Here is a 22,112-nt window from a genome sequence, read left to right as displayed (position 1 = left end):
TCATGATGAATGATATTTTTTAATGTATTGTCAGACTTGGTTTACTAGTATTTTGTTGAGGATTTTTGCATCAATATTCATCAGAGGTAATATGGCTTCATATATATATATATGGCTTCATATATATATATGGCTTCATATATATATGTATATATGGCTTCATATTATATATATGTATATATGGCTTCATATATATATATGTATGACTTTGTCTGGTTTTGGTATCAAAGTAGTACTGGCCTTGTAGAATGAGTATGGAAGTATTCTGAGAGATGATTTTTATTTCTTTCTTTCCGGGGTGGATTCTGGTAGGCTACTTAATAAATTGAAATGACAGAGCACAGAAGAATCTATTCCTAAAAGAATTTGGTGTGTAAGGTTGTGCCTTCTTTTTTACTGTTAGTTTTTGTATACTGGAGCATACTGGTCCCAATTTAAAGCCCCCTCAATTCCCATTTTATCAAGCTCTGTCTACTTATACTTTGCATAGGTCTTCTTTTTATCTTATCAGTCTATTAATGTGGGGTTAATTTTTTAGGGGTTTTCTACCATGGCTTGAAGATTTGGAGAAGGACATTTTCTAGATCTGATTGTGACACTTATTCCTTCAAGGTGACTGGTGGTGCTGTTACCTCTTTCTTGTCCATTTGAAGATTGTGAAATGCCATTTTAGAGAGTAACTGTAAGACATTTGAAAATACAATTTTCTGTTTGAGAGCTCAGAATAGCAGTCACATCATAATCTTTCTTCTCCTTGGACAGTGATCCTTTTCTGGTGACTAGGAACAAGAAATTGTTTTCATTGTGGTTCACTGTGTAGCTTATTTAAAATAATTTAATTTTAAAAGCAGAAAGAATACAGGCTTAAAAGTAAGATTGACTAAAATGGATAATAATTTCTATCTTATATAATAATTGTGAAGATTAAATGAAATAATAAATGTAAAATATCCAGCCCAGTGCCTCACTGAGTTTAGTTCTCAATGTATATTTGTTGAATTGATGCATGAATGAATTGGGGTGATTATTGGAAAACTAGATGACTGTTATGTTGCTACATGAAAATCATATGTTTATAATGAGAAAAGGCCTTGTACTTTTTCTGTTTGGCACACTCCATTAGGGATCCTAAATGATTGTATCATAGAAAGCAGGTATATATATATATATATATATATAATTATGGTAAATATAGTTACATCGTGACACCACCCATTATAATTTGACATCAGTTTGGCTATATTTGGACAAAGCATGCTTCTCTCTTCAAATACAGTCATGGTATAACATCAATTTCTGACACAATACATTTCTTAGGTCCTGCTATAGACCATTATGTGTACTGGAAGGCACTGAAGGGTTTCACCATGAGGCTGAGTCTGATTGGTAGGACCTACTGCTTTGGGTTAAATCTAAACAGGCTTCGTTATTAAAGTGTCACTAACATCCAAATGGAAGACAGATTTATCTTTAAAGCTAGCCACAGCACACAAAGCAGTGCAAATACTGTTAGAAGTATTTATTTGTGGATTGGTGAGATCTTCACAGGACTTTCTTAATTCAATTTATTTAAGAGATTGGTCAAATTTATCGATGCTGGATATGTGCTTGAAAGGTGCAAAACTTGTCTAATTTTATATCCATTTCTACTTTTAAGTGATAGATATTCTGGTAATGTTGAAGTGATAGCTAGAGAGTTCTTCTTCTAACTTCAATACTAATTATATGATCTTGGGCAAGCTACTTGCTAAATCTTAGCTTGTTGGCAGAATAAGGAAGTCAGACTAACCTAAATGATTTGATAATGTCCTTTCAGTTCTATGTGTCAAATATGTCATTGTTGAGCTTACCAAGATTTTAATGCTAGCTACTTTATTAAAGCTGCCAGTAATAAAGGTGGAACATTTTAAGCCATAAAGTAAAATCATTTCTTAAAGTGCTTTTATAAAATAAGTAATTTTATAATTTTGAAAAAATATTTAGCTAGGCTTATTTTTACACATATACACTGCAGGTCTTTTATATATCTTGGATAAAGAAACAATTCAATATCCCAAAAAATCAGTGTGAATTTTTCAAAATTGAAACAGGAAAAACATTCTATATTTAGGCTGAAACAGTCTTCACCTAAGTTTAAATGTTTATGGGACTTTGGCTAAGCCTGTCATAAGCTTTACTATATTGTTGATTTTTAAACCTCAACTATGTTTAGAAATGAATATTCATTATTATAATCATTATGACTGTGAACTATGATCTGAGAATTATATGTGGAATGACATTTTTGTAGACCCTTATGTAATAGTTAATCAGAATTTAACCTTTTCTGTTCCTAAACCATTAGTCTGCAAAGAAATTTTCTAACTAAAGCTATTTGGTTAGAATAAATAGTTTTTTTTGTTATTAACTAGACTGTTAATAACTACACTGTTATTAACTAGACTATCTGTGTTAATAACTAGACTGAGAAGAAAAAATGTTACTACTCATTAGTTATGGCTCAAACAGTATAATTTGTATTAGAAAATTTTAAGGCCATTTGCAAAAGTATTCTCCCCTTCTGCAGATTGTCTGTTCGTTCTGTTGATTGATTATTTTGCTGTGCAGAAGCTTTTTAGTTTAACGTAGTCTCATTTGTCTATTTTTGTTTTTGTTTCTTTTGTGTTTGAGGTTTTAGTTATGAATTCTTTGCCTAAACCAATGCCCAGAAGAGTTTTCTTAAGTCTTCTTCTGGTATTTTAATAGTTTCAGTCTTACATTTATGTCTTTAATCCATCTTGAGTTGATTTTTGTATATGGGGAGAGATAGGCATTCAGTCTCATTCTCCTGCATATGCAATCCAATTTTCCCAGCACCATTTATTGAAAAGAATGTCCTTTTGCCAATACATGTTCTTATCAATTTTGTCAAAGATCAGCTGGCTCTAGGTATGTGGCTTTATTTCTGAGTTCTCTATTCTGTTCCATTGATCTACGTGTCTATTTTTACACAAGTACCATACTATTTTGATTACTATAGGCTTGTAGTATAATTTGAAGTCAGGTAATATGATGCCTCCAGCTTTGTTCTTTTTGCTTAGGATTGCCTTGACTCTTGGGGCTCTTTTTTGGTTGCATATGAATTTTAGGGTTGTTTTTTCTAATTTGATTAAAAATGACATTGGTATTTTTATAGAGATTGAATTGAATCTCTAAATTGTTTGGGGGCAGTATGGTCATTTTAACAATACCGGTTCTTCTAATCCATGACCATTGGATGTTTTTCCATTTGTTTATGTCATCTACAATTTTTTTCATCAGTGTTCTATAGTTTTCCTTGTACAGATTTTTCACCTCTTTGTTTAAATATATTCCTAAGTTTTTTTTTTGTAGCTATTGTAACTGGTATTGCCTTCTTTCTTTGGTTTTCAGCTAGATTTTTTTAGGTGTCTAGAAATGCTACTACTGTTTAGTGAAGCTAACAGTTACTGAGCAGCTATCTAGTCAAAATTTTAGCAAACTACTTCAAAAGAATAATTTCCTGTGAAACAGTGTGATTAAACTTGACTAAATTTTTTTGCCTTTTATTTTTTAACCTTAATATCATAAAATTGTTCGTCACATATATAATAAATATAATGATGTACCACTTGTGTTGCCTCATTTATAGACGCTGTCTTTCCTTTCTAATATGCAATGATTTTGTATAGTATGTTAAATCAGAAACTATTGATTGGGTATCTATTATTTGCAAGGCACCATTATTGGTGCTAAGCATTCAAAAATAATTAGATCATACCTTCAGTGAGCTTACAGTGTATCAAGCAAGATAAGATACATGTGCATAATTACACATAAAGTTTAAAATACTGATAAACACCACAAGAAAAGTGCAAATCAAGTGTTAAGGATTTATATTTTATATCTCCTTTAGAGCTATGTGCTTTGAATTCTCCTCAGCTCCTAACACAGAGCCTTACACATGGAACAAATTCAACTGATGTTAGTTTAGAGGGTGAGCTGCGAAATTATTTTGTAAGCTTATACCTATTCATTTAATGACATTCATATTATCCAAGACAAACTTAAAATCTTCAATCTGAATAGAATGATATTTATACTAAAATCATATGTTTTGTTAGACAGAATATGGATATTTTAATTTTTGTGAATACCTTCTATCTTTTCACTGGACTCAATTTTCTGATTTCTATTTCAAGGCCCATTCTACTAAATCTTACCTGATATCCTACTGTCCAGTTTACTCAGCTTTGAAAAGGATTATGGAATGTGGCTGTACCTCTTCCTTTCTCTAATGTATCAGTAATCATCACTCACAAGAACCAGCTCTATGGAATCTCAGAGTTTATGTGGTCTTGCCTTCCTTAGGTACAACCCACTTCAAAGGGCTGTAAAATAAATGATTATCAGAGCTTTAAAAGAAGCAATTAACACTACTCTTTTCCTGAAAAGTAATTGTATTATTCACTCAATTTGAAGGATTCATAGTCAACTTTTTTAAAAAAATAGATGTATTTCCAAAAATATGTTTTTCTGCATTTTTCACTAGTTCAAGTTTCCCAAAGGACTCAAGATTGAGTAAAATTGACATTCATTTGATCTTTTTAATGACTGAGGTAAAAAGCATAAATGATAACCAAGGACTGTTAGCATCTCTAAGATTTCCTGACTCTTTAATACTCATAGTAGGAAATATTGGTTATGATACCAGCTACAGGACTATATAGTCAACGTGTTTCATCTCGTAACCATCTTGACTCCATTCAGTATAGAACTTTTTTTCACTGCCTTAATCCAAGCAGACATTTTCAGAAGCTTGACCTGTCCCCATTTTGAAGACATCTGGCTGAATTTCAAAGGAAGATGATACAACAGAGTAAAAGAGAAACCAAAAAGATACCCCCCTCATTTTGCCTAAGTGCTAGCAATTTGACTGACTCTGCTTGTGAATTTTTCTTGCCACTGAGTCATTACATACAGAATTATGAAACTTTAATTTCTTTAGAGGCTTGTTATATTAGAAAAATTGTTCCAAAGAAAGCAACAATCATGACATAAGCACATCTGGCTCTTGCAAATTATTCTTTATTAAGCTTTCATTTAATTACATGTGCTGAAAGGTCTGTTTTTGATTACTGTAATTTTTTTTATTTGTCCATCTGAATGATAGAAATGCTGGAAATTACATTCAAACCACCTGTTTTTTCTCCCCTACTCATATGGCAAAGTTTGAGCTATTTTCTCCGTGGTTGATGATCTAGGAAGCTTTCTATTTATTATGATAGAAATGTGACCATCAAGGTAGTGGCTTAACTTTGATTATAAGAAGAAAAGAAAATATTTGAATGAAGTTTTCAAGCATTAAACAGTGTTAAGATTGGAGTATCTGACTTCTGGTTAACCACAGCAGATTAACATTTTCATTTATTGCCAGTTTTACCCAAATCCTAGTAAATTGATGGTTAAGGATTATAGGTGTAAACCTTCAAGTAGAAATGGAAAGAGAAGACAAAAAATTTGGAATATGAGAAGTGGATAGATGAGTTATAACTGTCTTAGCAAAAAAGAGAAAGCTGATACCTAAGCTTTAGGAGTGTAAAGCCAAAAAGAATCAAGCCCAGTTGGGAGCTGAACCTCTAAAATGCTTAGGAATTGAAGGCATCATGTATCATTAAAGGAACAGTTGTAAAAGGTGGAACTGTAGACAGGATGACTGGTTGAAAATAGACATAAGATGATCCCTCCCTAATGTCATGCAACCTGGTAACTACCATCCCTGCCTCCTCCCTTCCAGCCCCATGAGCACATAACCTCACAGAAGTCACTGGAGATTTATTCTCTTGAAAAGTAGAACTTGAGAGGTTTATGTCTTGGGACACCAGGCATAGCTGAGAATGAGTGATGTGCCATGGTGAAAATCATGAAATCTGCAAGATAGACCAGACTATGAGATTCTTCTCCTGCCTTCTCTTGCTTGGCTCATGTAATGATGGCATACAAGTCTATACACAAATCAAGGCAAGAATTTGAAGACATCTCTCCAAGAAAATGGTCTAGTCTAAGATAAATGACCTGTAGATATTGACATTTGTGATTTCCCAATGAAAAAGCAGACTTTCTGCATCATTACCTTATGCTGAAGCCCATAAATCAATAAGTCTACCCCATACTTAGACCTTCCAGTCAGCTTTTTAGAACATTGCTGTTATATATGAACAAACAGCCAATGAATACCAGACACTTTAGAAAAGCCCCTAATATGAGAGTTCAAAGACCTTGGAAGAAAAGAGTGGTAACAATGCAGAGAACAGAAAACATTAAAAACAAACCCAAATCTATAATTAATATTGTCAAACAGAATAGAGAACAGGATTCTATAAAAAGAAGCAATCAGAGAATAAGAGTATCTTTAAAAATATAATGGTAGAAACTTTAAAACATTCAGAGAAGTTTTGGAAGATGAAGTTGCAAAAACTCTGTCATAGAGTATAACAAAATGTCAAAGATTAGCAAATAGAAAGAAAAAATAAGAAAAATAGAGGGTTAATAAGGAAATCTAATATTTATCAAATATGAATACAGAGGAGAGAAAATTATCAATGAAAAACATCAAAAAAGTTTCCTAGAATACAAATACATGAGTTTGGATCGAAAAGACTGAACAATGAATATAAAAGTCAACAGAAGGACATAATAGTGAAATTTCAGAACATTCAGTGGAAAGGGAAGATCCTGATGCTTTTAGAGGAGGAAATAGATTACATACAAAGGAATGTATGTATCAGGAAGCAAAATAGTGTCAGGCTTCCTTAATAACAAGAATAGGAAGGCAACATATCAATATCTTTGGAATTCTGAGGCAGAATTATTTTCAACTTAGAATTCTATACCAGTCAAACTACAACTAAGTGAGAAGAATATTAGTTCCTAAATAATTAATCTCACAATCACCTTTCTCAGGAAGCTCTTGTACCAAAATGAGACAGTTAACTAAAAGGGAAGAAAACATGATACTCGGGAAACAAGGACACCAGTACAAGAGAGGCAAAAGGAATTACAAGTGCCATAGATCTGCAGTAGGTAGGCCTGAGGAATAAATTAGTTCAGATTTGGAGCAAGAAGATTGAGAATTCCAGAAAGGATGTCTCCAAGGGAGAAACCAGGATTCAGAGATTACCTGATATATTCAATTACGTTGGGTAGAGTTTTACTGATTTCATGCAGAGTTTGAGAATTAGTGATAGTTACATAAAAATTATGAAAACAAAATATGAGGCAAATCTTAAATCTAACAAAATAAAAAGTTGAGAAATAAAATTAAGTATAGTTTACTACATAGCTATTATCTTCATAAAATAATATAAAACAGTAAACACTAATTTTAAAATTTGTGACATTAACATTAAGAGATTGGAGAGAGAAGCATGGGAGCACATGTGGGGTTCAATGTAGGAAAGTGAAACTTTCATTTTCCTTTATACTGTAGATAATGATATAACATTTAGAATGATTTACAAATAAGGATATAAATACAAGTTAAACCGTTAAATGAATTGAAGGGAATGGTCTCCACAGAACAGGGGGTGAGATAAGGAGGACCAGGGTAGGAAAATGAAGGTCATCCTGCAAGCTGTGGAGACTGTGCACTGTACATTTTGGTCATGCTCTTTTTGTTGTTGTTGTTTTGGTTTTTTGTTTTTTAAAACCTTCAAGTACTATTTATCTTGTAAAGCTGTATACAAGAATGACTTTGATAAAAATGAAAATTATATGAAAAGAGGTTAGCCCACCTGTCTTTCAATCTTTGGCTTTAATTTAGTGAAATCAACATATTTTGAGGTTGATAATTTAAAAATTTGTAATGTCAGATTGTCTGCTTATCATGTCTCAGAGAAGAGGAACCATTTTAAGCTGAGTAAATAGAATGAGTAATAAGATCATTGGTTTGCCAAAGAGAACTATAGAAAATACTTCAGAAAAGGCCTTGAAACAGCAATGAGAATATGATGAAGATAAATGTGGAATCCCAGGCAAAGGCAGGACCTGAAGAGAGAAGTGTGGTGATCTGTTTGGAAGCCTGAAGGAAGCACTTTGTTACCTGGTTTGGGTTCAGAGAAGCTTGACTTAAAAAACAACAAAACTGCTACCAATCTGGCCATATTCTCTTGAGGATTATGTTATACGCTGCCTAGAAATAAGACCCTGGGTAAACAATGACTGCCACTAGGCCTTAGTGGCCTTGGGAACAGCACTCATTATTCAGAAGGATCAGAATACCCAGAGATGCAGAGTCAGAGCTAAACAAGAATGCTACAGTTCTTCCAAGAATCCTTAGAAATGTTCAGGTTAGTTTCTTAATTCATGAATATTAATATTAAACAAGTGGACATCCCAGACATTTAAATAACTTTTAATAAAGATTTTAGGCATTAAAAAGCATCTTAGAGGCTACTTAGTTGAATTCCTTTTTGTACAATTAAAAAAAAAAACCTGAATTCTAAAGAGATCAAATCCTTTGTCCAGGATCATAAAGTTGTTGCTAGAAGGACCAGAAACAGAACTATGGCTCCCATACCTGTCCTTTTTCTTTTTGTTTTATTATTTGCCTTCTCTTAGCTTCCTTTTTTAAAAATAGTGAAAAAGAATTTACAAGGCTGTCTGAGAAATCTAACAATATGGTAAGTTTTTTCTTTTGAAACTCAATTTCAGCTGCATTTAAAGAGATCAATGTTTGTCTTCCCTGTTTTGCAGCAGCTCTATGCCGCTCAGCTGGCCAGCATGCAGGTGTCACCTGGAGCAAAGATGCCATCAACTCCACAGCCACCAAACACAGCAGGGACGGTCTCACCTACTGGGATAAAAAATGAAAAGAGAGGGACCAGCCCTGTAACTCAAGTTAAGGTACACTCGCCTTGCAGCATTGTGGAAAGTTTAGAAAAAAGTTTCACAAGAAAGATAGTGAAGCAGGCTATGTTGGGCATAAACAGCAGGAAACATAGCAACATAAAGCAACCCCAAAATGTCCCTCTTTGTGGTAAATTTCATAATTGAGCATTGAGAAACAGGTGTTTCCCTTTTGATAACAATAGTGCCGTATTGTGAGATCTTTACCTCAATCTGCAAACTCACTTCTCGAGAGTTTTCCCCCTTTGGATTCTGGCTTTTATTTTTTAATGATCATTGGCATGAATTGCCATGATTTTATTGCCAGTCTTTGTCATGGACTTGTGGCATTTCTCTTCATGTGTCTTAAACAGGCAGGGAGTTAACTTATAGGACCAGAGAATTGGGATATTGAAACATTAGATTTAAAAAGAAGTGCAAAATAGAATTTGATGTCGGACTCTGTATGGTTCGTTTATGAAGATCTCTCATTCAAAACTAGTTATAAATGTGGACTTAAAGTATAATTAAAAAAATAAATAAAATAAAAAAAGAGGACTGTCCTTACAATGAGGACAATGGGACAAATAAATAAAATCATAAATATGAAAAGTCTTAACATGATACCTGATCCATACTGTATCCTTAATAAATGCTCTTTGATTCATGAAAAAAAAATGTGGGCTTTAAGGAATGAGTTGTCATTGCCTAATAACGCTTTTGATGCCATATAGTTGTGATAGGATAAACAGGCTTTCCCAAGTTATGTCTGGGACATTAGTAGATGTCTTTTCTCACTAATTTTCAGTGTCTTGAAACTGGGCAGCCAGGAGGTACTTGGTGAGAGGGAAATTGATGAGCCACTGCAATTTTGTGCTGCAGCTGGTACCTATAGGTGGTACTTGTTGGTTTTATGATTGCAGTTGCTTTCTATATTGAATTATCAAATTCAAACAGAGGAACAATTGTTTTGTATAATTGACTTATCTACTTGGAGGAGTATGCTAAGTACAAATGCTTTATTGTAATGTGATTAAAGTACTGCATTTGGAGAAATTTTGCAATTATTAAATCTTCACAAGGGAAACAGCTGAGACCAACCAAATTCATCATTGGATGCTATACAATCACTGAAATTGTTTCGTTTTCTAAAATTTGCATATGGGAATTTTGAGATTCCAGGAAGTCTTTTAAAAAAGTGGATCCCAAATACCAAAGATCTAAAAAAGTGAAAATCACTAAGAGAGGAGGTAGTCTATGTTCCAGCCAAAGAAATTAATTTAATGCCACCTATTCTTTTAGATTCTCCAAAGAAACAGGAGAACATTTATGTTCTGCTGTTAGAAATATTGAGATATGACAATAGGAAGTTTACATTTAATAAGACAGAATCACTTATGGAAACAGACTATTTTATGTTCCCAGAGTTTGTGTTTATCAATAAGAGAACACTCCAACTCAAAGATACTTTGCTTACTCGTAGTTGTTAAAGTATGAGTATATCAAACATCAGTGACTTGAGCTATTGAGTATTAAATATTTTAACATAAATAAGTCATTTTATAAGTAAGTTGACCAACTGGAACTGCACCAAACCAAGTCTTTACTGGATGAGTAAAATGTTCCTTGGTTAAATTCAAGTTTATATCTGCTTTTACTATTCCATCTTTGTGAGCCAGCTGAATTTTATTACTCACTTGACCACATGCAAATTCTTAGAGATCTCTCTGGGTAATTTGACTTGACCATATTCTATGTTAATAACAATTAACTTATTAGATTTTTTATTGTATATATGGGTAAAAATATATAGACCAAAACATAAAGCAAACGTTTTAAATTTAAAATATAATTCCTATCTATTACTGAAGATGTTCTGAAAATAATCTTAAAGTTTGCTAATTTAAAGAACTGTGGTTACCAAAATCTCTCACGTTTCTCTTTATAGTCATTGCTTTTTCTCTGTATATAACATGACTACTTATATTAAATTCAGACAGAATACAGGCAACATTTGCTGAAAGTATCAAAAATAAATATAGATGATCTGATGTACCTTTTCCCCCTAGAACTTTTGTCTACTATAACTGTGAACATCAGAAGTCAGAATGTTTCTGTTAAAATACTGGTTCTACCACTTTTACTAGCTATATCACCTTGGCCAAGCCATTTAGTGTCTTTCTACTTTAGTTTTCTCCTCTGAAAAAAACTGGAGTTAATATTATTATAGGTCTTAAATACACCCTCTAGTATTATAGTGAGTATTCTATAAATGTTAGTGATGGTAGTGATGCTGCTGCTGGTCATTATGATAATAAAGAAAATGGTGTGGTGGTTTTAGTGGTTGTGATTGAAATATCTAGTTGTACACAGGGAGATATCCTAAATAAACACCTAGAGGATTTCCATTGTCAACTATGATGAAGGAACAAAAACAGATTTACTCTTCCAGCTTAAACAACTAAAACTCAGGACAAAATTGTATAAAACAATGGTTTTCAGACATTTACAGTAGTAGTACAGGACAGTGATTCCTATGAGAAGAGAAACAAGTGAGGCAGGCACTACAATTGTTGCAGCTCACTATTGGAAGGAAGTTTCCAGGCAACTATGCAGGAAGCTTCATAGGCTCCCTGAGTAGAGAGACAGAGTTCAGAGTTTAGGGATGCTAATGCAGATGGAATTTGTGAGACAGGGTACCAGAGAGGAGCAAGCTGCATGGAGAACGAATGCTGAAGATCTGCAAAAGGCTGCCCCTGAGCATTTAGCTGAGTACTGATCAGCACATGCATGTGAGAAACAACCTGAGGTAAGGGGAAACACCAGAATGTAGCAAACAAAACAGCTGCAAGATTCACAAAGGACCAGAAATAGCCAGAGTGGAAAGACCTCCTGACACATGGGCATCAAGTAGATTCCCCAGAAGGATATTACCTCAGTACTGAAAATTACCCCTACTTAGTGGCTGTTCTGACCTTGCCTAAAAATGCTTAGAAGTAAGTCTAGAAAAGGATCAAATTGTTCTGTGTCTCCGAATAAAGTTTTCAAATATTTAAAGAAATACAGAAACTTCGTCCCTCCAGAAGGTAAAATTTACAATGTGTGGCATCCATTCAATAAATATCAGGCTTGCAAAGCAGCAAAATATATGAATAATGAGAAAAATCAATCAATAGAAATAGACCCCAAAATGACACAGATGATAGATTTAGTAGATAAGAAAGTAAAAACAACTATTATAAGAGACTTGCAACTACAGCCAAATGAGATAAGCATCTGCCTTCCTAAAAAATCACCTATAAAGCTGGACAAAACTGACAAAAACAGTCATTTTGGCATTCTTAAAAATGACCAAAGTTATATACAATCTGAGAAAATATTTTCTGCCATGGTGGAAAGTTCTGCCATGGTGGAAAGGGATTCACTTAATTGGGAGTTGGTAGGTGATAGCCATGCCCAGTGGTATTATTGGTTAAAGTGGCAATTACTGAATTATAAAACTAAGTAAAAAATTAGAGTATTTCAAAGTTAAAAAAGATGTAATAAACTCCATATGTTCAAGAAGATAGAGGAAAACATGAGCATGATAAAGCAAGACATGAAAAACCTAAATCAAATGTCTACAGATGAACAATACAGTGTTTGAGATTAAAAAAATATATATACTAGATGGGTTTAGCAACAGCTTAGACATTTCAGAAGAAAAGATTAGTGAACTTGAAGACATAACAATAAAACTATCCAAAATGAAAGGCATAGAAAAAAGACTGGTCAGTACTGTGGGGCAACATCGAATAGACTAATGTATGCAATTGGAGGCCCAGAAAGAAAAGGAAGAAAGAGAAAATTGTATTTGAAGAAGTAATTACTGAAAATGTTCTAAATTTGATCAAAACTTTAAATTTAGATTTTTTAGAAGCTCAGTGAGCCCCAAATAAAAGAAACATGGAGAAAATTAAGTAAACACCTAGTATATAAATCCCTATTATTTAGATGTGAGTAAAGGAACAAACTAGTTCAAACATCCTTTGAATAAAGAGCAAAGGGAAGTAAATTGAAATTAACTACATAAGATAATTTTGACCTTCATAATGGATGTAACCATGTTGCTTGAGAACCTGTCCTATGTATAAATATACATAAACGTACATTGCAACGTATGTGACAAATTGCCTTTTCCCTATGAACACACACAAAAAAATCTGTGGCATCACTATATTATCAAACAATAGACTTATTTTCTCTGGTAGTTCAGTAGAAAAGGGGCCTGAAATTTGGAGTCCAATAAATTATAATTTAAATTCTTTCCCCCGTTATATGGCCTTAGACAAGCGATTTTGTCATTCTGACCTCCATTTTCCTATTTGTAAATTTAGAATAATACTGGCCAGGCTCATAGTTATTGATGGTTAAATGAACTAGTATATGAAAATGCTTAGTACGTGCTTGGTATGTAATTGCTTCTTTGCGCATGCTGTTTTTATTTTCTCTTTCTAATCCTCCTTCTCAAGTAGTATTTTCTGGCCTCTCTTTCTGTTCCCCCTTAATCAATGATATTAGTACTGGAAGAGACCTTAGAGATCATCTAGTATCAGACCCTCTTTTCACAGATGAAGAAATTGAGCCCCAGCAAGGTCACATGGTTACTAAGGGGGAAAATGTTCTGTTACCAAACTCTATTGGGTCTTTTAAACAACGGCATTAAAAGCTAGTTCTCTTTGCCTTCTTAAAAGCAAAGTGGGACTTAACATTTGCTGACAATTTTATTTTAGAACACAATAATGCAGATCTTAAAACTGAACATTTAAATAAATATGCTCATATTATAACTAAATTTCTAGGATGATGAAAGTGTTATTTCAAGTATTTTATGGCAGGATAAATGAGACAAAATAAAGGAAGGAGCTTAGCTTTCAAGCTCCTGGATGAACTACAGTTACAAGCCAGATATTTGAATACTGTCTCAGTGAAGAAGGACATGTATCTTAAAATAGACATTCTGTAAATATATGTAGAAAAGCATATAAAGAAACATCACTTTAAACATGAAAAATAAATTGCATATAGCATAGTATGTGTAACATAATTATAATCTATCCTTGGTCTTTGCAAAAATTAATTTTAAACGTGAATAGAAACCAGAATATAGGCCATGAAGAGTGCCCACACCCAGAAAGCCACATAGAAGCCGTGCTGTGGCATGTGGCTCCCTGGGCAGGGGCCTAGTACATCAGAAGAAGGCTTTCCATGTTTCCATTTTTAAAGTGCTTGCAATTGTTTGATTTAAAATATATATTAAGAAATTAGCTGCAGAGACTATTTATAGCTACAAGAACTTTTCAGAGAGAGTAACACAAAAGCACTACAGAGCTGCTGAAATTTTAAATAATTCTTTGTAAATGCCCTAGGTTAATTTAGATCCCTGAAAACACATTAGGAAATTAAGCTGTAATGTGAGCTAATTCAGATTTTAATTTGGCAAAAAGAATGATCCAACTACACAGTTAATGTAAATAGAAGCATAACACAGGGAAATTAATGAGGTTTCCTTCCGATGAATCTTCAAGGAGGTAGATAATTAGCTTCTTTTGTTATTATTGTAGGAGAATGTGGCATTGTCTCTGAGGTGTAAAATAACTGTGGCTTACTAAGTGATAATGTGCTTCATTTGTCTTTTGTAAAAATAATTATTTACGTTAAACTCTTGTAGGATGAAGCAGCAGCACAGCCTCTGAATCTCTCATCCCGACCCAAGACAGCAGAGCCTGTAAAGTCCCCAACGTCTCCCACCCAGAACCTCTTCCCAGCCAGCAAAACCAGCCCTGTCAACCTGCCAAACAAAAGCAGCATCCCTAGCCCCATTGGAGGAAGCCTGGGAAGAGGATCCTCTTTAGGTAAATGGAAAAGTCAACACCAGGAAGAGACTTACGAATTAGGTAAAAGAAAGCAAACCTGTTTATTTACGACTGATACTTGTTTCCAAAGTGCTCCTTAGTAAAAGATAATACTCTTATCTTTTCTACTGAAACATAACCCAATTTAGTATCTTCTTTTATTAGAACTTTTGGAAAAGGTCGTAATATAAATCCTGCTGGGATGGATTCTTTGGATGATAATGAGTTCGATCCAGCAAATCATAGACTTAGGAACTTCTATATATGGTCAGTGCTTTGACACTGAAATAATTTTTCAGGGACATAGGACCTGGCTTCAAAGCAACCTTTCAAAAGACCAAAATTTATTTGAAATTTTTATCTTCTATCAAAGTGTATGTGAATTTTACATCTTATCCCATATTACTTTTGCATTAAAACAAATGTGAATGACACACTTCAAGAACATATATGAAATACTATTGATATGTAGGAAAAGATGTCGTAATGTCTGGCTCCTTATACTCCCCCATATATGGCCAAGTATCTCTAGGAATATTCATAGCCCTATGTGAAAAGTATGGAGGAAAAAACATGGGTTTTGGAATGAGGCAGGCTTGGATAGAGAGCCTTCATTTTCTAGCTATGTAACCCCAAGAAAGTTATTTAATATTTTCAAGTACAGTTTCCTAGTATTACTAGCTCATAGGTTATTATGAGGATTAAAACAGAAAAATGCATATTAAATGCCTAGTGCAGTTTAGAACCTAGAAGGCATACAATTTAAAAAGACTAGAATGAATGATTATCAATACATGTACATATATAAGTGGGATGAAACAATAAATGTGAAAGCAGTTGTCAGTAAGACAGTGCCGAATAAGCATTAACATTATTGTTACTATACTCTTTGTTTGGAAATTAAGTCTCTTAATTTGTTATACTCTTTGGAAATTAAGAGACTTAATTTCCAAACAGACACAGATTTAAAGATTAAAGGGACAAGACCTAGCATTTCTTCAGATTACCTTCCTTGTATTATTGAGTCCTGAAGTCTAAAATGCTTATTTCAATAGATAAAATAATGTATAAGAATAGCCATTAACAGCTTAAAAAACATTCTTGCCTACTTTATCTGATTTGATGTTTCACAATAATCTTATGAGTTAGATAGTATATTATTACGCTCATTGTACAAATACATACATTGTGGTTCTTAGAGGTAGAATGAGTTGCCCACACTCCTGCAGCTGTTAATTAGCAGAAACAGGACTCAAGTGTTCTTTTTGTAAACTCACAGTTAGAATATTTGCTAAATTGTGCTGAGTCTAAGTGAATCTGCTGATAGTGAGATGTTAATCTTCCTCAATGAATTTTGGAATATTGGATCTCTACAGGAGCATATTCTCATTTTGAGTAAGGATGTCTTTTTTGGGACCTGAAAGTTTTCATGCCAAGTTAGTGATATCCATATAGAAGATAGAATTAAATCATTTCCAGCATGTGAATATGAATGCCCCTTGGCCGGATTTTTGGAAGTTGTGAGATGAGGGAAGAAAGCCAACAAGAAGATAAATTATAGAGTTGACCTTGAAATAGCCCTCCTAGAATTCACTCTGAAATTGTTTGGAAAGCATTTATTTGCTGTCCTGAGTATCATGAGGGACAGAGATGACTGAGTCACAGGCCCTGCTTTTATGGAACTCTACTCAGCAGAGCATATTTCTTAGATCATGAGCTAGAAATGGGCTGAAGTAATAGCACCTGTGTTTGAACAGCACTCTCGTCCAGGTGATATTGGATAGAGATGTCCTTTTTACCAGAAAGGCTCCAAAATAAAAGCTGTGGGACCAAAAAGTGACTAACTTAAAAAAAAAAATTCCATGGATAGCTTGGGAATTTTTTCCAAACTCAAATGCATATGCACATGCATTGTACACATCAGACATCCAGTATGAGCTTGATTCTACACTCATTTCTTCTGTCCTGCCTATGTGAGATGTATACACACACACACACACACACACACACACACACACACGCTATGAAATGATTATACGAGCCCTCAAGCAAGTGGATCACACTAACATTTGTCACAGCAGATGAAACCTATCATCAAAAAATTGCCCTCTTTTTGTCTAAAATTGGAAAATCTTATTCAAAGTATTCATTTTACCCACAGTAAAATGCAAGATATCGTTGGAAATAAGTCAGTTTAATATTGAAGATTTTCCTTCTGTGTTGCTTGAAATACACTGGAAGTAAATATTTATTCTCACTTTTTTTTTGAAGTTTTGTAGTTATGCGAAAACCAGTCCCACACATATCGCCTCATTGTCATGAAGAGAGGGAGCTGATCACAGTGGGTGTTAGAGCTGGGGGTGGGGAATGGGTTGTCATTCTCTTGGTAAATAACTGAGGCAGCCTGATGAGAAGAATGCTTCATTAACCAGCCAGCAACTGGGGTACTGGAGAGTACGGTGAATTCCTTCCGCCCCCTCTTTCCTGCAGTGGACATATGAACACACAGATACAGATATCACTAAAGTACACATGTGGCCTCACAGATTTTTTAATTTTTTCTGCGGGCCAGAAATGACTGTGTTGTATTATCACAGCAACTATAATGGGTAGCCTGGACAAACATCTCTGCCTCCTGCCCACTCCTCAACCCCTTCCTCCCCATAATTTCCCCACAGAAGAGGCAGCATTGTGCACCAGTTGTACATACAGGCAGAGCAAATACCTTCCCCCAATATGTATACAATTGGAGTCTAGGAACTGTAGTCTGTGAGGAGGTGGGTAGACAGAATCCAGGTAGGCTGGAGTGCTGGGGTTTTCTCCAAGGGCTAAAAGAACCCAGCACAGCTTGGTTGCCCTGGCTCTGTGTTCTATGTATATTATCGTATAGTTTAAAAAATAGCAAATGTGCACCCCTTCCTTGTTCAGAGAATGCAGCTTTCTACAGGGGAGGGGATAGTAGTAGTACTTTTTAGGAGTCTGACCTCACAAGCGTCTAATAATGCATCCTGTGTATGCAGATATCCTATCTAGTCTCAACTCCCCTGCCCTTTTTGGGGATCAGGATACAGTGATGAAAGCCATTCAGGAGGCGCGGAAGATGCGAGAGCAGATCCAGCGGGAGCAACAGCAGCAACAGCCACATGGTGTTGACGGGAAACTGTCCTCCATAAATAATATGGGGCTGAACAACTGCAGGAATGAAAAGGTAAAACTGCTTCCTTGTGTCACTGGATCTGCTAGACTTATTGGCTCACTCTCATCTGGTTCTTTCCAGGCTCCCAGGTATCAACCTGCAGCCATAGATTTGGGCTTCCAGCTTGAGGGCTGTCTTGTACTTTACTGAAATCTGTCATGTAGCATCTGTAAGCATTATTGTTGATTAACAAATACGCCCTTTCCCACCCAGTGTAAGTTGCCTCCCAACCTACCTGCCTATTGGTGTTTTTCTGTCACATTCTGAAATAGATGTATCTTAAAATAAAGGAGATATATGATGTTATTAGAATAAAAGTAGAGTACCAGAATATTTAAAAAGGAAGACACATATGTGTTTACAATGAAGACTAATATGTTACCATGACTCACCGTTAAATGTAATACTAAACTTCCTGTCAACCAGGACAAAAAAATGAAGCAAAACAAAGCAATTTGCAAATTGCATTCATTTGGTTTTTGATCCAGCAAATTATTTATTGTTTATTCTATGATGGACTCTGTTCTAGGCACTGGAGATACAGCAGTGAGCAAATCTGACAAAGATACCTGCTTTCCTGAGCTTATATTCTAATAGGAGAACACAGACAATGAAGAAATAAACAATTAAATAGAAAATGTAATGGCAGGAAGTCAATAAATGCCATGAGAAAAAATAGAAGCAAGTTAAAGGAATAGGGTGTTATAGGGCTGGCATGTTTGATGAAGTGGTAAGGACTCTCTGAGGAAGTGACATTGACATCTGAATGAAGCAACAGTCCAGGCCGTATGAAAGGCAGGAGCAGGGGCATTCCAGGCACTGGGAATGATGAACATGCAGGCCCTTGGAGGATTAGACCAGCACCAAGGAGGCCAGTGTGGCAGGAATGGCACAAGAGACGGCACAGCCGGGGATCATAAAGTAAAAGTGATTGGCTGGGCAGAGCTTATTATTACCTGGTACACCCTGGAAAGGCTTTTCATTTTATTCTGAGTGTGATGGGAATCTCTAGACTGATTTTGTCCAGGACATTGACATGATCTGATTTACATATAAAAGGATCATTCTGCCTACTGTAGAAGATTGGACTATATTGGAGGTTAAGAATGGAAACAGGGAGACTGGTTGAGAGGCTATTAGTAGACTGGGTGAAAAATTCTGATTATCTGATAGAAGGGTACTAATCTGATCATGGGGGCTCTACCCTCATAACCTCATCTAAACCTAATTACCTCCCAAAGTCCCACCTCCAGTGACCATCACATTGCAGATTGGGGATTCAAGATAAGGGATTCTGAGGGGACACAAAAATTATCTCCATAGTACCCTATATTGTTGAATTTGTATTATCTATTGAAGTTCAAACTTAGACACTATTAACTTCAAATTCTACAGATTAATTTTAAGTATTTCTCATTGACTTTTTAAATTCATTTGGGAGGGAAAAGTCTGAAGTTTAAAAGGATAAAACTTTATTTTGCTTTGGAACACACGGGAGAGGGATGAGAGATGAGGTTAAGATAGATACATAGATGATAGATAGATAGATAGATAGATAGATAAATTTGAACTTGACCTAAAACATATCACACTGAATATAACTGAGTCCCAGAAGGTAAGCTGCAAAATTGTTTCAATGGAACCAGAAAACCCTGGTTTCCAAGTTGAAGGGAGCTGTTTTCTCAGTAGACAACCTTACTGGGGTTGAATTTGGGGCATGGGAAAAGTTCATTAGTAGGGATGTTGTGTTCATGAGCTCTCCTTAACATGATCTCTCTCCTGCATAATGTTACTGTTTTGCACATATATTTTGTGATTCTTGTAGGCTTTGTTTAGTATCTAGAATCAGTATCTATGATTGCTTGCTAGATTAGTTCAAGTCAGAAGAATAAATGAAGGACAGCACTAATGGATTCCTGTGATGGTAGCTTTGGCTTTCTTATAATCAAAATATCAGTCTTAATTTTATGGGGTTCCATGGGGCACTACTTTTTCTTCTGAGCATCAGATTTTCTTCTGAGCCAAAGAGGGTAAATATTAATGTATAATGTGCAATTAAACTGGAAAATGAATTATGACAAATTCAGTTTAAGTCTCTTCAAAGTTATTCACGTTGGAATAATCTGTTTCCTTAAATATAAGATCTATCCATTAGATTTATGAATTTGTTCTTTGTAGCTCATAATACAGTTGTAGGTAATTTTTTGTGGTGTTGCTGACATAAAACCTTATGATTTATTAAGCATACCTCTTCTCTCCCTCATTTGGACACTCTTTGCAGAGGAATGTGGCACAGATTTGGGTTTCCTGGGAAACAGGTCATGAGATGAAGATCAGCATGCAGGTTTATTAGGGAGTGCTTTTAGAATTGCTAAGGGAAGGGAGAAGACAAAAGCCTGTACAGCATAGTGAGACCCCATCTCTAAAAAATAAACAAGTTTTAATTTTTAAAAAAAACCCAGGACTGTGCAGAGGGAGAGGTTGTACTCTGGTGCAGTCTCAACTAGGGTCTCTAGCAACCTCATAGGAAGCTTCCAGGCTGCCATGGCCATTCAGAATTGTCCTAAGTTGGGGTGAGAGTGTGAGCTTTTGTACCCCTGCATCAACCAGTCATTGGATAAGTGACGCCATGGGAAGAGGACATGACCTTGAGTGAGGTGACTCTCTCCAGCTAAGGCAATGCTGAAGAGGGCCGACAGCCAAGGGCTAGCTACCAACAACATTTCCAGCAGCTGAGGGAATAAATCTTCCAGTCCTGAAGCAGGGGGGATCTGTGCTGCACATCAGTGTCCACTGTAGCTTGTTACATTTAGTAATATTAGATGTGTACAAGTCAGTCTTTGTATATATCATAAATGTGGGCCAACACTTACTAACAGGCATAGGGATGCTTATGTCTTTACAGTACTTATAGAATCATATATGTGTCCATATGATTACACGTTTACTCATGATGGGTCTCACTGTATTGGGTAAATCCCTATTTTGGCACTTTAAAATGAAACATTATTGACTTGATTGGCCAGAACGGCACCAGTGGAGTCATTGTCGACTGTGTCGATGTGTCACGGGGTATTTAGGATCTGTTAAATATATACATTGTAGGGACAATAGACTGTAATGGCACCTTATGAGCTATTCTACTCCATCATTTCAACATAGCTTCTGTGCATGAATTGTCAGTGTCCTGCCAGCAGATGTCTAAGTTACCGCCCTGGGTTGTAGCTTTCCACACAAAGAACACCAGCCGTCTTCACCCCAGTCTAAGTACCAGTGCAATTAGATCATACTATAGCCTAATTGCTTACCAAATTTTGTTGTTTTGACATCTCTAAGATAGAGAGTATTTTAGTCATGACAATACATAACAGAATTTTAATTAGGCTGCTTCTAAGTCTCCTCAGAGCTAAGCTAAGGGCATCTGGCAAGAAGACAGGCAAGGCAGGGTGGGCCTTTTTAATGAAGGGGTAGATGTTAAAGTATGTTCTGTAACCCTCTGACCTTCTTGATGTTTGAATGCTGACTCAGTGAAAGCATTGGTTGGAATGCTTTCCTGTGTAGGTATTATGTGAGCCAGTAGACTGATTACCTACTGATCACAACTGCACATGAAAAGTCAGATTACACATCTGTACACATGTGTCCTGAGCTGCTATTCACTTCCTTATCTGGGAATCACTTGAGAAAAATACTTGACCTCATCAGGTGTCAAAGTGAGCTACAGTGGACACTATTATCACACTTTACTTGCCTCTGAAGTATATGGGTAGAATTAAAACCGTAGAGTAAAAGAATTGGAGGGAGCATTACATTTGATCAAGTTCAATCACTTTGATTTGCATATGGGAAAACTGAAACCTAGAGAGAGAAAAGGACTTACCCACAGTCATAGTGTATTTGTAGCAGGACAGAAATTAAATCTCAGCTTTCCTGATTCCTAGTTAATTGTATTTCCACTTATAGAACAATACCAGATTCATTTATTAATTTCCTATGATATCTTACATTTTACATTGGCAATCTCAAAGCTTTGATGAAATAAAGCAGGTAATAAATAAAAACAGCGAAGCAGAAAAGCATTTAGCTCCCTGCTTTCTCTATACTTGTCACCTTCTATCTGGGTAGGGTATTCTTTCCTG

General features: G+C 35.2%; 1 protein-coding gene across 28 annotated transcripts in view; it reads left to right on the top strand.

The window, feature by feature from the left end:
* SOX6 (SRY-box transcription factor 6) overlaps positions 1-22,112 on the top strand; it is a 769,230-nt gene that overhangs the window by 671,818 nt on the left and 75,300 nt on the right. For 15 of the 28 annotated variants that reach the window (XM_057299104.2, XM_055094173.2, XM_055094168.2 and 12 more), the window contains 3 exons: positions 8,752-8,901; positions 14,594-14,819; positions 17,798-17,985. In XM_057299104.2, coding sequence (XP_057155087.1) covers positions 8,752-8,901; positions 14,594-14,819; positions 17,798-17,985 — 564 coding nt within the window. The remainder of the gene's footprint in view (positions 1-8,751; positions 8,902-14,593; positions 14,820-17,797; positions 17,986-22,112) is intronic. The other 13 variants (XM_057299106.2, XM_055094176.2, XM_055094171.2 and 10 more) reach the window with 1 other exon arrangement.

This window comes from Pan paniscus, chromosome 9 (assembly GCF_029289425.2).
Source record: "Pan paniscus chromosome 9, NHGRI_mPanPan1-v2.0_pri, whole genome shotgun sequence".
NCBI lineage: Eukaryota > Metazoa > Chordata > Mammalia > Primates > Hominidae > Pan > Pan paniscus.
Note: the sequence above shows the minus strand (reverse complement) of the source record. Positions and strands in the feature narration are given on the sequence as shown.